The 16721-nt window shown below is 38.0% G+C and overlaps 1 protein-coding gene across 3 annotated transcripts in view; it reads right to left on the minus strand.

Moving 5' to 3' along the window:
- The window catches only part of LOC127416929 (protein FAM168A-like), a 58813-nt gene that overhangs the window by 16135 nt on the left and 25957 nt on the right, over window positions 1-16721 (minus strand). For 2 of the 3 annotated variants that reach the window (XM_051656534.1, XM_051656532.1), the window contains exons 2-3: window positions 10312-10434; window positions 5406-5497 (exon numbers count right to left, since the gene is read on the minus strand). In XM_051656534.1, coding sequence (XP_051512494.1) covers window positions 5406-5497; window positions 10312-10382 — 163 coding nt within the window. In that variant the 5' untranslated portion in view covers window positions 10383-10434. The remainder of the gene's footprint in view (window positions 1-5405; window positions 5498-10311; window positions 10435-16721) is intronic. The other variant, XM_051656533.1, reaches the window with a different exon arrangement.

Consider the following 16721-nt stretch of genomic DNA (forward strand, 5'->3'; position numbering starts at 1 on the left):
CTAATGGAAAGATTTAAGAAGGGCTATATTACCTACAACAGTAGCCTGAGGCAAGAAACATACTTAATGCAAGTAGGAGTATGCATTTGCGAGCACTTGGCCAACATGTGGTCTAGTTGTACATGCTTAAAAGTACATTCTTGCGTTACTGTGGCGGTAACAATCCTCAGTACTCAAGGGGGCGATAGAGTTACCTTCAAAAGTCTGTACCATTAAACTGAATGTGTTCAGGTAAGTTGCAATTAATATATTGACTTTAACTTACTTGCTCAGCAATATTTTTTCAATAATGTGCACTGATGAACGGAATTATGAAAAATTCCATCGCCTATGAAAAAAAACCAATTTCCAGAATCCAGTTGACACCAAACGGTAGCTTAAAATATCATCTGGTGATATTCCAGTAAGACCTCTCTCTTTTGCTCTTTTTCTTTAAGTACAGTGTGTCCTATGAATTCCCTCTTATCTTCGGTCTCCCTCCTCCCATCTCTTCATCTTTCCGCTGAAATGACCTGAAAAGTCATCCATGCGTTGAGCAGCACTCACAAAGACACGATCTGATTACATGGGTTTCCAGCCTGCGATACAAACATCGCTTATTCCACCTGCGTGTGCACTCACCCGCAGATCTCCCTAAAATGGGAAATTATTATTTTATTCAATTCATTTCTTCAATGCTCTTTATTTCTGTGTTCCAATGCATTTATTAGGATGTGCTAAACTGCTTGTGCATTGAACTGTGTCCTGTGTATCTTATTTTATCTTATATGGTCTCTCTGCTCTCTCTCTCTGGAAATCGGCCTTCCTCTGGTCTCCCTGGGTGTGAGAATGTGTTGAGTAATGAATTTGACATTTGCTCAGAAACAGTGATGATGTCAGTGTGAGTAAATATCAGGTCTGTGAAGTGTGAACTTATGGTTATACTAATAGAATGCGAAATTACAAATGAGATCTCAATATAATCTGAACTGATTCTCCTACATTAATAAGATTAAGAATGAGAGCAAATGGAGACTATTGCTTATTGGTCAGGCAAATTAATCAGCTGATATTTGGCTACTCTGAGAATAACTGTGGATGATTAGTTGATTTTAGTGAATTTTGAGTAAATTTGTTTAAAATGTATTACTTTAAAATGCAGTGTTATTTTAAACTCAGCAATGCTGTGTACATCTTATTTGCTATCATTAAATTGTATATACACTATATTGCCAAAAGTATTCGCTCATCTGCCTTTAGACGCATATGAACTTAAGTGACATCCCATTCTTAATCCATAGGGTTTAATATGACGTCGGCCCACCCTTTGCAGCTATAACAGCTTCAACTCTTCTGGGAAGGCTTTCCACAAGGTTTAGCAGTGTGTTTATGGGAATTTTTGACCATTCTTCCAGAAGCGCATTTGTGAGGTCAGACACTGATGTTGGACGAGAAGGCCTGGCTCGCAGTCTTCGCTCTAATTCATCCCAAAGGTGCTCTATCGGGTTGAGGTCAGGACTCTGTGCAGGCCAGTCAAGTTCTTCCACACCAAACTCGCTCATCCATGTCTTTATGGACCTTGCTTTGTGCACTGGTGCGCAGTCATGTTGGAACAGGAAGGGGCCATCCCCAAACTGTTCCCACAAAGTTGGGAGCATGGAATTGTCCAAAATCTCTTGGTATGCTGAAGCATTCAGAGTTCCTTTCACTGGAACTAAGGGGCCAAGCCCAGCTCCTGAAAAACAACCCCACACCATAATCCCCCCTCCACCAAACTTCACAGTTGGCACAATGCAGTCAGACAAGTACCGTTCTCCTGGCAACCGCCAAACCCAGACTCGTCCATCAGATTGCCAGATGGAGAAGCATGATTCGTCACTCCAGAGAACGCATCTCCACTGCTCTAGAGTCCAGTGGCGGCGTGCTTTACACCACTGCATCCGACGCTTTGCATTGCACTTGGTGATGTATGGCTTGGATGCAGCTGCTCGGCCATGGAAACCCATTCCATGAAGCTCTCTACGCACTGTTCTTGAGCTAATCTGAAGGCCACATGAACTTTGGAGGTCTGTAGCGATTGACTCTGCAGAAAGTTGGCGACCTCTGCGCACTATGCGCCTCAGCATCCGCTGACCCCGCTCTGTCATTTTACGTGGCCTACCACTTCGTGGCTGAGTTGCTGTCATTCCCAATCGCTTCCACTTTGTTATAATACCACTGACAGTTGACTGTGGAATATTTAGTAGCGAGGAAATTTCACGACTGGACTTGTTGCACAGGTGGCATCCTATCACAGTACCACGCTGGAATTCACTGAGCTCCTGAGAGCGGCCCATTCTTTCACAAATGTTTGTAGAAGCAGTCTGCATGCCTAGGTGCTTCATTTTATACACCTGTGGCCATGGAAGTGATTGGAACACCTGAATTCAATTATTTGGATGGGTGAGCGAATACTTTTGGCAATATAGTGTATGAAACCATATATTTCAAAGCTTTGTCTAAATCAAAGATTCATGACAAGCATTATATAATATACTTTCTTTTATTGAGTTATTAATAAAATTATTATAAAGCGATACCAAAAACACTGTAACTATGGTAACATGAATTAACACGGCACTGCACAAAGAATAATATATAGTTTGAAATAGAAAAACATGACGGTTAAATATGATGCATGAATGTTAATCAGCTTATTAAGGTGAAATAGGAAAATCATATTTCTGAAAATTATAAATATGTGACATTTTAATGTTTAATCACTTATAACAAGAGATGCTGAAAACCACTGAAGGAAAGTGAGACACTCCAAAAACATCTGTTTGACGCATGAGTACAAAGACCAAAAATTAAAAATAGATGGAATTAGGGCAATAATAGTGTTCTGTTACACGATATGGAAATAAAACCAACAATCTTTTGACCTTTAAAGACTTGTCTGCTGCCACAATACATTTATCTAAAGTAATGTATATGAATTTAAATTACATTTATTTTATATTGATAATTATTTTAATAATAATATACTCAATTATCTTTATTTGGGGGTCTTTCTCAGTAAATGTTGCTATGCGATTAATTAAATTAATTAATTGGCACATCATGTAATGAATTAGATAAAAAAAAAATGTCATGGATTGACAGCCCTAATATTAGGAGAAACGTCTTGAGACAAAATTGATATGTAAATGAAAATAATTGAAGTCTCCAGAGCTATGAAAGAGAAAAATCTCCTCTGGGTAATTGCAGGGAAAGAAAGAAAAAGTGAGGAAAGACTGAAAGATGGGGGAGGAGAGTGGAGAGGAGATGTTGCAGTGTAAACAGTCTCTATTGACACAGAAAATCCCTTCAATAAGAGCACATCAAATATGAGCCAACGGTTGCCATGGCGGCAGACAAACACCTGCCATGAGTGACACGCGGATGCACACAAACACACAGTTTTACATGCATAGACGCACACTAACAGAATAAAATTAGGAGGTGAGGTTTGCATTCATGTTAACTGAAGTATTATAGCCTTGTCAAAGGATAAACAACTATATCTGTTTATCATACTTATATGATATCATAATATCAACTTTGTTTCAGCGAAATATGAGTAAATACTGTCTTATAAGTGCTCATTGTATTTCAACAATTTTGTGAACATGTCATTTGTTGTTACTTGTTCTGAATTGTATTTTGTATCTGCATTATGTCAGCCACACTGTTCCGTTTCAGTATTGGTATTAATAAAGATGAAGTTAAGCTCAGTCAACAGCATTTGTAACATAATGTTGATTACCACAAAAATAATTTAGACTCATCTGGCAAAAAACAGTCCATAAATGTTCAATTACATACTAGAGCCACAGGACATATATTATATGTGTTAACATGATTTGAATGTGATAAAATCAATTATTAACCTTATCTGTGTAAAGTCATAGCCAATATTCCAACTACATTGTCATGACTTCATTTATCACACTAAAATCATGTTAACGCATATAATGTTTATGTCTTGTGGCTATGCTTTTGAGTGTGTATTTTAATGTTTATGGACTGGCTCCATTCACTTCCATTGTAAATGCCTCACTGTAACCGCAATTTTTGCTTTTTGAAAAATAAACAAGGGACTAGTCGAAATAATTTTTGTAGTAATCAACATTATGCCACAAATGAGCGCACCTTACAAACCCAGAACATTCCTTTAACGTCCATAATGTGATGTACAATGGCAAGATAAAGGATGTGAACCCTTTGGAATTAGCTGGTTTTCTGCATTAACTGGTCATAAAATGTGATCTCATCTTCATCAAAGTCACAAGTATAAATAAAACACAAATGTGCTTAGGTTGACAACACACAAACAATTATAATCTTTCATGTCTTTATTGAACACATCCCATTAAACATTCACAGTACTGTGGAAAAAGTAAGTGTACCCATGGACACCATGACTGTTTAATGTTTTCCATATAGTAGACTCATGAACAGAGATGTTAACCAGTTCCAATGATTCCTTCAAGTCTTTAGCTGTCACTCTAGGGTTCTTTTTACCTCACTGCGCATTCTGCAGTGTGCCCTTCTGAGTCATCTTGACTGGACGACCAATTCTAGGGAGAGTAGCCACAGTACTAAATCGTCTCTTATAGACAATTTTTCTAACTGTGGACAGATGAATATCTAAGCTCTTCAAAGCAACAATTGTTGATTGTAGGTCTTCTGAGATCTCCTTTTTTTTTTTTTTTTTTACGAGGCATGGTCCACGTCAGCAGATGCTTCTTCTGAATAGCAAACTGAAAATGTTTAAGTGCTTTTTATAAGTCAAAGTAGCTCTAACCCACACCTCCAATCTCGTTTCATTAATCGGATGCCAAGTTTGCCAACTCCTTACTCTAATATTAACGTCATTAGACTAGGGGTTCACATACGTTTTCCAACCCACATTGTGAATGTTTGAATGATGTATTTAATATGTACAATAACAATACAATAATTTGTGTGTTATTAGTTAAAACAGATTGTGTTTGTTCATTATTGTAACATAGATGAAGGTCAAACCAGATTTTAAGACAAATTTATACGTAAATGTAGGTAATTCCAAAGGGTTCACATACTTTTCTTGCCACTGTATTTCAGGATAAAACAGAATATTCAGGGGGAAATAATATAAGGCAGGACTTTCCACTGGGATTACACAGCTTATACAGTATGTGTGTGTACCCTTCCACTGGGATTTGATTGGATTGTATAAAGTGGGTGTGCACAAAAATTTAGGACATGATAGTATTGATTAATATTATTTTTCCCTGCCCACAAGACCTTGGTCACTTCAGCAAAAAAGTGAATTCACCAAAGACTTCGAAAGATTATGAAAATATGTCTGATTTTGTGTTGTCTTATTTGTGTGTTTGTGTGTGTTGTTATTTCTCACATACCTGTGTATGCCATATTCTTGGGATTTCCATACGGGTTTCCCGGCTGCACTGGACTGTACACCGGGTTCATGGTGGAAGACAGCCTGTTCTTACTGAGAGACAGACAGAGAGACAGCAAATGAGAAACATGTACATGCACAGACTGAACGTCTCTAGCACAATAATCTGCCAAAACAAACCAAATAAACCCTCCCCTACAACAAATAAATAGAAAATACAACACAGACACGCACACACCCAAACAAGACTTGAAATATGTAGGCCCTACAGTCTCACGTGCAGGCCACGTTTCGGAGGATTACGTAAAGTGTCGGATAAACCACAATCTTCGAATGTGTGTGATTGTGGCTTTTCTCCTGATTTGGTTGTGTTTATAATGATAAAACCTTGGCTTTTAATGTACGTATTCGATTATGTTACTGTCAGTTAATCTTGTGTTACTTTTTATTTACGACTTGTCGTGTTGTGCCACATATGCTACCTTGCTTATGGCTAATGTGATTGTTGCATTATGCATGTTAGTTATTGAGAGACGTTTTGGTGGTATGCGGGAAAACATTGCTAGAGTGACGTTTCCATTGTGAGTCTGGGCTGGTAGGCCACATGATATTTTTCAGATGCTGTGATTCGCTGGAATTAGTTTGGGTTACTTTCCCAGTGGAATACTCAAATCTTTACCACGAACTAAAAGGTTTCCAGACACAAGTCTGGTTGACTTGGACGCACGGTAACCAGCTTATATTTTTGTGTACCCTCTCTGATTGAGTGTGTGTGTTTGAGAAAAAGTCGGCTTTCCCCTGAAGACTCTAGTGGCATTATCCGATGTTAGTCAGGGAGACAGAAGGAATATAAAGGAAGAAAAGAACAAAACAAGAGAAAAAGGGTTAAATATCAAACCTTTCCCCCTCACACCTCGGCCACACAGCAGAAATGGAAGCCTGTTAGGGGCTGCTAGCAGGTGCACAGATGTGTTGTGAGGTGAGTGTGTCATGGTGTGTGTGTGTGTGTGTGTGGGAACTGTAATGTGTTAGAGGGGAATGTGCCCATTATAGCGAGTGAATGATGTGATGATCTGTGATCACACACACTCACACAAGTATGCAACACAAGTACATAAGTGTGCAAAATCAAGATCACGATGTCCTACAAGTGCAGGAGATTTGGAACTTGACACAGCATTAAATGTATGAAATCCGGGAGAGACAGATTAACAAAACACAAACACTGAAACACACCCTTCTATTCAGGTAAACATTTTATGAGCATGTACAAACTTAACGACTAAAAACAGATAGTGCCGGTACAAAAATCTGATTGGATGAGCCATACTCGCTAGGTGTCAGTAAAGCCCAAGATGAAACAAACCAAAAAGTTACTGAGTGTACCATTAATGCATCAGGTAGCTTGGCAATCATAAACAGCTAATAGTTAGGGGCTGTTCACACCAACTTAGTTTTGCGTCCGTCCGCACTGTTTTTTTAAAATGTTTTCCTTTGTAAACATGCTAGACGGGTGTCTTTGAGTGCTGCGCTGCATCTTGCTGATTTTTCAGTGTCTCGCGGAGGAGCACCACATTTTTTTAGATGCAGTTTTTAAGTTAAAAATGTGTCTCGAGACACCTGCGTTCAGCTCTATTTGTGGTGCTGCATCATGCTTCTTTTAGTGCAAGGATGCATTAAGTGTGCACGGTCCCTTAGGATAAACAATATTACTTTGTGGCAAAATTATTTGCTGCAATCATTTAACAATGTATTAAAGGTTGGTGGCTTTTAAAGGAATAGTTCACCCGAAAAGGAGCATTTATGAAAAAGGAGAATCCTTGAAAAACATTCACGCAATTTTTTGCCATTCAACAGCAGTTCATAGTGACCATGACTGTCAAGCTCCTAAAAAGACCAAAAACACCATAAAAAGTCTTAAGGCGTGGTCACACATACCTTTGCATGGTGAAATCCTGCGGGCGAAATACAGTCATCCCAATGGGAATCTGCACGAACATGAATTTCGAGCGTCTTCCTGTGGCGAAGAATTTCTTTGCACTGATTTCGTTTCGAGTTAAAGAAATTGCCGCGTTGACCAACCAGGAGCTACTTGGTTTGGCAGTGACCTCTGTGTGGGCGGTGCTTCGTAAACAGCTACACTGAATATTCATGATGGAAAAGAATATAATTTTAGCGGTGAGTTTTTAACCGAACTCTTTTTAACTTAAGTCTCAGTGAGCATAAAGTGCAGCATTAAAAAGTCTGTTTGACAGTTACATTTTTGCTGGTTTCACGCGTGCTCAACGTCCACCCATGCCATCTTCGCCCCCGGAATTTTGCTGTGAGAATGTACACTACCGGTCAAAAGTTTTGAAACACTTGACTGAAATGTTTCTCATGATCTTAAAAATCTTTTGATCTGAAGGCGTATGCTTAAATGTTTGAAATTAGTTTTGTAGACAAAAATATAATTGTGCCACCATATTAATTTATTTCATTATAAAACTAAAATTTAATAAAACAAAAAAAAATTTTTTTTGAAATTGATGACTTGGACCAAATAATAAAGAAAAGTAGCCAACAAGTGCCCAACACAGATGGGAACTCCGTCAATACTGTTTAAAAAGCATCCCAGGGTGATACCTCAAGAAGTTGGTTGAGAAAATGTCAAGAGTACATGTTTGACAATTCTAGGCAAAGGGTGACTACTTTGAAGATGCTCAAATATAACACAGTTTTGATTTATTTTGGATTTTGTTTAGTCACAACATAATTCCCATAGTTCCATTTATGTTATTCCATAGTTTTGATGACTTTACTATTATTCTAAAATGTGAAAAAACTTTTGACCAGTAGTGTATGTGTGACAGCACATTTATAGTGCAATATTATAGTACTTCGGTAGCTGTACGGTAGCAGATCACAGAACTGTGATATGTCCTCAGATCTCATTCACATCTGTGTTCATATTCAAAAATGGATCATTGATGAATCATTGACGGTGGTCACTGAACTGTCGTTGTATGGAAAAATCCTGCGTGAAGATATGTGAATATGTCTCCTTTTGTTTTCCATTAAAAAAATAATAGCACATGGGTTTGGATTTACATGGGTTGGAATGGTGAGCAAATAATCATAGAATTAAATTTTTTGCTGTTGTTGCCATTTAATGAAAGCAACAAGGCACTTGAGGTTGTACGGTACAACGATTTTACCATAGTTAAGGGTGGAAATTAGGCACTTTGTGTATAACTGTTGTAAAATCACAACCTCTTGCAGCTTATTATTGCTTTAAAAAACACTGGTTTAACTCCAGTAAGCAGTACAAAAATAGTACTGAGCAGGGAAAACTGTGACACAAAACAACCTCTCAAGAAAATGTTGTGGTCCCATTTTCCTCCAAAATCAAAAGAAACAAAAGATTATACTTCCCATATAGAAAATAAAGCCAGTTTTAAGGACCATTAAGATTTTTTACATTCTGACATTAATTTCATAACAGTTTCCCCCCAGTTCTTATCACCGCAATGCGAAAAAGATGGTCATTAATAAACTTTTTTACTACTATAATGTGAAAAAAAAATTTTTATTCAAATTCAGTCTTTATACATCATAGCACTGTAGGACTCTCTTGGCATGGACTTTAATTTTCGCTGATTTTAATTTCCAAAACCAGTGTACAACAACATCTTTTTACTATAATATAGTGAGAGAAAAAAAAAACATTACGGTAATGAGTCCTAGTTGAAAACATTACGAGCATTTTAACACCCAATTCTCATTTCTGAAATGCAAAACATATTGTCCTTATGATATTCTCAATAGCGCAACGTAAAAAAATAATAATAATAGTATTTAAATTGTATTTATACATAATAGTAGGACTCCCTTGGTATTGCCTTTAATTTCCACTTATTTAAATTTCAAAAAATCAAAAATACTATAATACAGTAAATAATGTATAATACATTACAGTGTTACTGTAATGAGAGTCATCATTGAAAATATAGCACACATTTAACCCATCAATTCTGAGTACCACAATGTGCAAAAAGATGGTCATGTTGTGGTAATGGTATTCTTATTACCACAAAATGGAAAAAGAAAACCCAAACATATTAAATTGCAAAATATTTATATATCATAGTAGTACTCCCTTGGTACTGCCTTCCAAAGAGAAAAATGAGAGGCAATGAGAATTATCACTGAAAACAACAGTACAAGTAAAACATCCAGACTTGTTACGGTAATGAGAATTAGAGGGTCAAACGTGCTTATGTGTCCTAAAAATAATGCTGCACCGCAAAAATCTTAATGGTCCTAAATTTAGGCTTTATTTTCTTTATGCAAAATATAATGGAATATTTTTTATATTGATTTGAAGTTAAATATGACCAAATCCCCCATTCAAGGCCATCTTTCTTAGAGAGAAATACAACTTTCAGTCGATATATCGGTCAAAATAGCTGAAACCGTACACACATCAGGGTGGACAGATCAACTCACCTGAACTCAACAGACCCAACCCCAAAACACACACACACACACACACACACACACACACACACACACACACACACACACACATTTTGTTTTATATCATCGTGGGGACTTTCCATAGACACCTATTGATTTTATACGGATCTAATGATAATTTCTATCCCCTAACCCTACCCCTAAACCTAACCCTCACAGAAACCTTTTTGCATTTTTACATTTTCAAAAAAAACATTGTTTATTATGTTTACTAAGCCATTTCCCTCGTGAGGACCGTTGGCTGGTCCCCACAGTGTAGGTGATCTCAGGTTTTACTATCCTTGTGGGTACATTTGGTCCCCACAATGGAGGTTAAACCTGTACACACACACACACACACACACACACACACACACACACAGGGTGTAGGTGCTGAGCACTAGACTAACCTCTTAATGTTCTGACTGGTGTCTGTTGGGTACAGAAAACTGAATTTGTCAGTGGGATGCCCGCTTGCCATTCTCAGTGAGGGAAAGGCAAATGAAGGAGGTAGGAGGAATGGATATGCAAATCTGGAAATGACAAAAGAAGGAGAAAACAAACAAAAACGAGAGCAGATCATGATTAAAAGGCAAACCATCAGGCACAAGCATAGAGCAAAGCAAACACACAGCAAAGCAACATAAAGCAAGCAAAGCAGCAGCCTGAGACAAACAGAAAGAGAGAGAGAGAGTGAGCAACATATAAAGTGACAAGAAATAGAAATCAAAGCTCACGTTCACACACTGACGGACAGATCAGCATGAAAGTGAATCTCAGTGTATCAGTGAACAGCAGCGCTGGCTTTGAACAATGTTCTTGAAATGTATGCACGTAGATGCGAGTTAAACTGTGCGTAAACACCGCAGTCAAACCCACTTAATATCATGTCTTTTTAGTGTGACACTTGTTTTATTACCAAGCACACCCCTTAAAGGGACAGTCCACTCAAAAATTAGAATTCTGCCATCATTTACTCACTGTCAAGATTGTAAACAACTTGAGGGTGAGTAAATAATGACAGACTTTTTTATTTTTGGGTGAACAATTCCTTTAAGTATTGTGGCCAAACCATAATTAACTGTTATGTTTGTATGAAAAAAACATCTTAAACCAGCCTAAAGTGGTTTGCTCTACCAGTCTGGCCAAGCTGGTGTTAAACTGACCTGCAACAAAGAAAAACAAATCAGCAAAAAAAAAAAAAAAAAAAGAAAGGCAAAAAGAAAGAAACAGCTTTAACACTACGAAAACAAAAAAATCCCCAAAAGAAACAGTTACAGTAAAAACCAAAACCAAACCAAGCCAAAACCAAACCAAACCAAACCAAAACGCTTAGGCTGGTTTTTTTTTTTTTTTCCAGCAGGATGGTTTAGCAAGTTAACCGGCTGGTCTCCCCAAAACCCCTCTAAAAACATCCAAACAGACCAGCCAAACCAGCTTGGCCAGGCTGGAGGCCAGCGATAACCACTTTTGGCTGGTTTAAGCTGGGTTTTTCAGCAGGATGCTTGCCATTAATTGGTATACTGTATGTTTACGTTACTTCATATAGCTGTCCATAAATCGCCCTCTAGTGAACATATTATGCACTTCAGGTTGCCGTCATCTCTGGTTACTGTCCATGCACTTTAATGGACAATTGAAAGTGACATGAAGCAGGTTTGACTGCACTGCATGTATGTGCATGTGTTTTCTTCATGTGCATGGACGGCTCTGATGCTGCTTGCATTCTGTAGACTGTGATTCATTAATCAGGCCGTGACAGGATCACCTTGAGCTGTTCATGGATAAAGGTGCCCCCCAAACCAATGTCTTTCTCAGTAGGCCAGTATGATTAATGGTGTAATGTGTAGGATATCCCACTACCATACAGATGTAACTGGGAAATCTACTAAAAGCGTGTTTGTGTACTATTCAGAATATGTGATATAATTCACTGCCTCCAGATTCAATGATTCTTAATGTTATCATCATATTATTGCTGGACAATTAAAGATCAAATAACATTTCCTGGCTGTGGAGATGTACTCTTTCTCAGGGAAATGTTCATCAAACGTAACTTTCATAATGGCCACAGAACAAATCTTGCATTGCTCAATATGCAACAAAATAAAAAGTAAAAAATGATTTATGTAGTATATACATTATATTTTATATTGCAGCCTTATGCTAAAATGCTTTAAATTATTATTCTTTTCACATCAATCTACACTCCAAACCTCATAATGACAAAGCAAAAACCAGATTTTTGATAACTTTGCAAATTAAAAAGAAAAAACTGAAATATCACATTGACATAAGTATTCAGACCCTTTGTTATGACACTTGAAATTTAGCACAGGTGCATCCCATTTCTCTGGTAATGTTTCTACACTTTGATTGGAGTCCACCTATGGCAAATTTAATTGATTGAACATGATTTGGAAAGGCACACACCTGTCTATATAAGGTCTCATAGCTGAAAATGCATATCAGAGCAAAAACCACAAGATGAGGTCAAAGGAACTGCCTGCAGAGCTCAGAGACAGGACTGTGTCGAGGCACAGATCTGGGGAAGGCTACGAAAAAATTTCAGCTGCATTGAAGGTTCCCAAGAGCACAGTGGCCTCCATAATTATTAAATGGAAGAAGGTTGGAACAACCAGGACTCTTCCTAGAGCTGGCTGCCCAGCCAAACTGAGCAATCGGGGGAGAAGGGCCTTGGTAAGAGAGGTGACCAAGAACTCGATGGTCACTCTGGTTGAGCTCCAGAGATCATGTGTGGAGATGGGAGAAACTTCCAGAAGGACAACCATCACTGCAACACTCCACAGATCTGGGCTTTATGGCAGAGTGGCCAGACGGAAGCCTCTCCTCACTGCAAGACACATAAAAAAGCACCTAAAGGATTGTGAGAAACAAGATTATCTGGTCTGATGAAATGATGATTGAACTGTTTGGCCTCAATTCCAAGTGTCATGTCTGGAGGAAACCAGGCACCACTCATCACTTGCGCAATACCATCCCAACGGTAAAGCATGGTGGTGGTAACATCATGCTGTGGGGGTGTTTTTCAGTGGCAGGGACTGGGGGACTGGTCAGGGTTGAAGGAAAGCTGAACGCAGCAAAATACAGTGATATCCTTAATGAAAACCTTGTCCAGAGCGCTCAGGACCTCAGACTGGGCCGAAGTTTCAACTTTCAACAGGACAATTACCCTAAGCACACAGCCAAGACAACGCAAGAGTGGCTTTGGGACAACTCTGTAAATGTCCTTGAGTTGCCCAGCCAGAGCCCAGACTTGAACCCAATCGAACATCTCTGGAGAGACCTGAAAATGGCTGTCACCAATGGTTCCCATCCACCCTGACAGAGCTTGAGAGGATCTGCAGAGAAGAATGGCAGAAAATCCCCAAATCCAGGTGTGCAAAGCTTGTCTCATCATACCCAAAAAGACTTGAGGCTGTAATCGCTGCCAAAGGTGCTTCAAATAAGTACTGAGTTAAGGGTCTGAATACTTATGACAGTGTGATATTTCAGTTTTTTCTTTTGAATAAATTTGCAAAGTTATCAAAATCTGGTTTTTGCTTTGTCATTATGGGGTATGGAGTGTAGATTGATGTGGAAAAAATACATAATTTAAAGCATTTTAGCATAAGGCTGAGATATTGCAACATAACAAAATGTGAAAAAAAAAATGAAGGGGTCTGAATACTTTCTGAATGCACTGTATATACTTTTTATGTTTTATATATATATATATATATATACTGTATATACACTTTTTTAATATTATACATACATTTATAAAATATATAAATGTTCAAATATTCTTATATAATAACTGCTAAACTGTATAATTTAACAGACAATCAATTTCTTAGACTAGTGCTAGTTTCATGTCTCTAGTATAAATCCATGGTCTCTTTATTCTCACGTTAAAATAATATATACTAAAATCAATATTTCATGTCCATTGATTCATTTATTTGGAAAGATCACCCTGTCATATGCTTGCACAATGGGGTAGAAAAACAAGACTATATCAACACATTTGAATACTGCAGTATATCAATTTCCATGGCTTTCCACATTGTTTCTTTTTTCATTATATTAAAGGGATAGTTCACCCAAAACGGAAAATTCAGTCGAAATGTATTCACCCTTATGTTGCTCATGTTGTCCCAAACATGCATGACTTTCTCTCTTCTGTGGAATACAAAAGGAGATGTTATGCAGACCCGATAGCCTCAGTCACCATTCACTTTTATTGTATCCTCCAATCAATGAAAGTGAATAGGGACTGAGGTAGTCAGTCCATAACATCCTGTTAGCATCTCCTTTCAGTGTTCCACAGAAGAAATAAAGTCATATGGGTTTGGAACATTTTTGGGTCAACAATCCCATAAATCTTTTACCCAAAATGTGATATTCATATGCCACAAGCATAAAACACAACCTTTAATAGCAGCAACAGCACAAAGAGACATTTGAAATCATTAGTTCCTCTAGTGACAGACACACAAGCAAAAAGCGTCTTATGGTTCAATGACCAAAATGTATGAAAAATATGAGGTAGAACGCATTAAAGTGTGTGCTCATTATCCAGCGCAGGTTTTATTCACCGCTTTATGTCCTATTCTACAAGCCCTACACGCACAGTCGCTCGTCAAGGGTGGAGAATGGGGTTTCAAGTGCACACTCGGGTAACTAACCAGCATTAAATGGCACCAGACTGCCCTTCCCGCGTCTCTGTAGTGTCATTCACAGGGAAAGATATGAGCAGGAAAATGGCTGACTGCAAATACGGTTCTGGTTTAATGCATACCAGCACTCAGACAAGACAATAAAAATGACGGCGTTAACTGATATTAATGTAAGCACAGGAGCGAGAGAGAATATTACAGGAGATGCGAGACACGGGGACAGAGCTCAGATGCTCAAAGCTTCCTTTATATCTTCATTTAGATTATTTCCTTCTCCTCTCCTCACCTACTGTGCTTTTAGGGACATGTGATTAAAAAAAATATATAAAAAATCATTAATAAATACCCAATATGTTCAAATCAGAGCCGTAGTCATGACAATCAGCGCATGTTTTTTTTCCTGAGGTTTATCGTCCTGAGACCCAAGCGTGACTGCTGTGTACATTTTCCATTTCCTTTTATGATTTGTAACTAATAGCCCCCAATAAATATACCAAAAAAATATATATTTTTAAAAATCCTAATAATTGATGTCCTCATATGGAGACAGCGGGACTAAGTTGTGAAATTTTAAATAATACCAAGCTGTAGAAAGTCAGATTTATTTAATACATTTTTTTATGTTTCCAGGAGTGTTGGTTATTCATGTTTTTGGGACGTTACAGACATTACAGCTGATTTTCTGTAACTGCTTTGGAACACTGTATTGGGAAAAGTACAAATAAAAAAAACGATACAAATAAAAATTCATTTACTTTAATGTTAGAATGTTATTTTTTCTTACTTTGGCAACAAAATCTCAATGTTCTCTCTAGCCAGTGCTGAAGCATTTTACCAATCCGAAATTAGCATAATTAATTCTGATACAAGTCATTGCCAGCATCATCCAATCACTGCCAACCATGTTAAAATAAAACGATACATTATAAATTCTAAATCTATCTACTGATTACCATTGTCCCATGTCTGCCAAACATGTTGAGGGGTCCAAACATCATATGCAGCCTGAAACTGAACTTTTGGTCAGATGTTAGGAGTGAATTGGCTACATAGGAAAGTTTTCAAACCGGTTTCCAAAAACATTCCTCCCATCTTTCATTGGTCAAACTAACAGATAGCTCCGCCCCAAAACCAAACCATAGGTTAAGGCATTCAGTACATTTACATGCACTAAAACAATAATGCATCTTTAAAATATTATGTAACCACATTTTAACCGGGTTTCCGAATGAAATCGTACCAGACTGATTTATGTGTAGTCCGAGTAACAGACCTAGGTAATGCAATTTTAGCTCGGCTTCCTCCAGCATGTTTACATGCTAATCGGACAACACTTGGCCTTGCCGTTGTCTGCAATCTCCTTAAGACAGAGGAAAGAAGATATTACCGGCATTTCCTTAGCTGAAGTCCTTCCTTCAAATATTCAGTTACACATTGTGCCACATATACTTGGACAGACAGATGAAAACTGTTGTTGACTACGCAAAAATCCGCTATAGCTCGATTATAACTGCAACTTTGCAATGTAAACGTACTGAATGTTCCTTTGCCAGACTGGACAGGATGCAATGTTCTTATAGCACCACAGAGCCACAGTATTTACACGTTTCAGGGAAATCAACCAACAATGCCTTATTAGTTGTCTCTGCATATTAAGTTGGGATATTAAAAAAAAAGTATTTTATCATAGAAAAATTGACACACACACCAGCTTCAAATTCCTTACCATTCTGTAATCCCTACTATGCTTTATCTCTCCTTCACAATCTCTCTCATCCTCCCTTTGAGTCTAAACCAAATCAATACCTCCTCCATTCCAGCGTCTTACCTCCCCTGTCCGTTCCTCCCCCTCCTTTCTCAATCTCTAAGAATAACTCTGTTTCCCTTTTTCTTGCTCTCTCCTGTTTTATCAGGGTAAATCGGAACATTGCATTGCCCTTGAGCTCTCTCTCTCTGTCTCACTGGCAGAGCACACAATTTTGGCAGTTATGTAATGTGCTGCTCTTTATAACACGTTGTTGAAATGTGCACTGGATAACGTTCATTATATCTGCCCTGCAGCATCAAGAGGCAGGAATCAATATGTGGGGAAATCCAGATGCACAATCAAACAAACAAAGCGCCATTATATTAATCTA

This window comes from Myxocyprinus asiaticus, chromosome 26 (genome assembly GCF_019703515.2).
Source record: "Myxocyprinus asiaticus isolate MX2 ecotype Aquarium Trade chromosome 26, UBuf_Myxa_2, whole genome shotgun sequence".
Classification (NCBI taxonomy): domain Eukaryota; kingdom Metazoa; phylum Chordata; class Actinopteri; order Cypriniformes; family Catostomidae; genus Myxocyprinus; species Myxocyprinus asiaticus.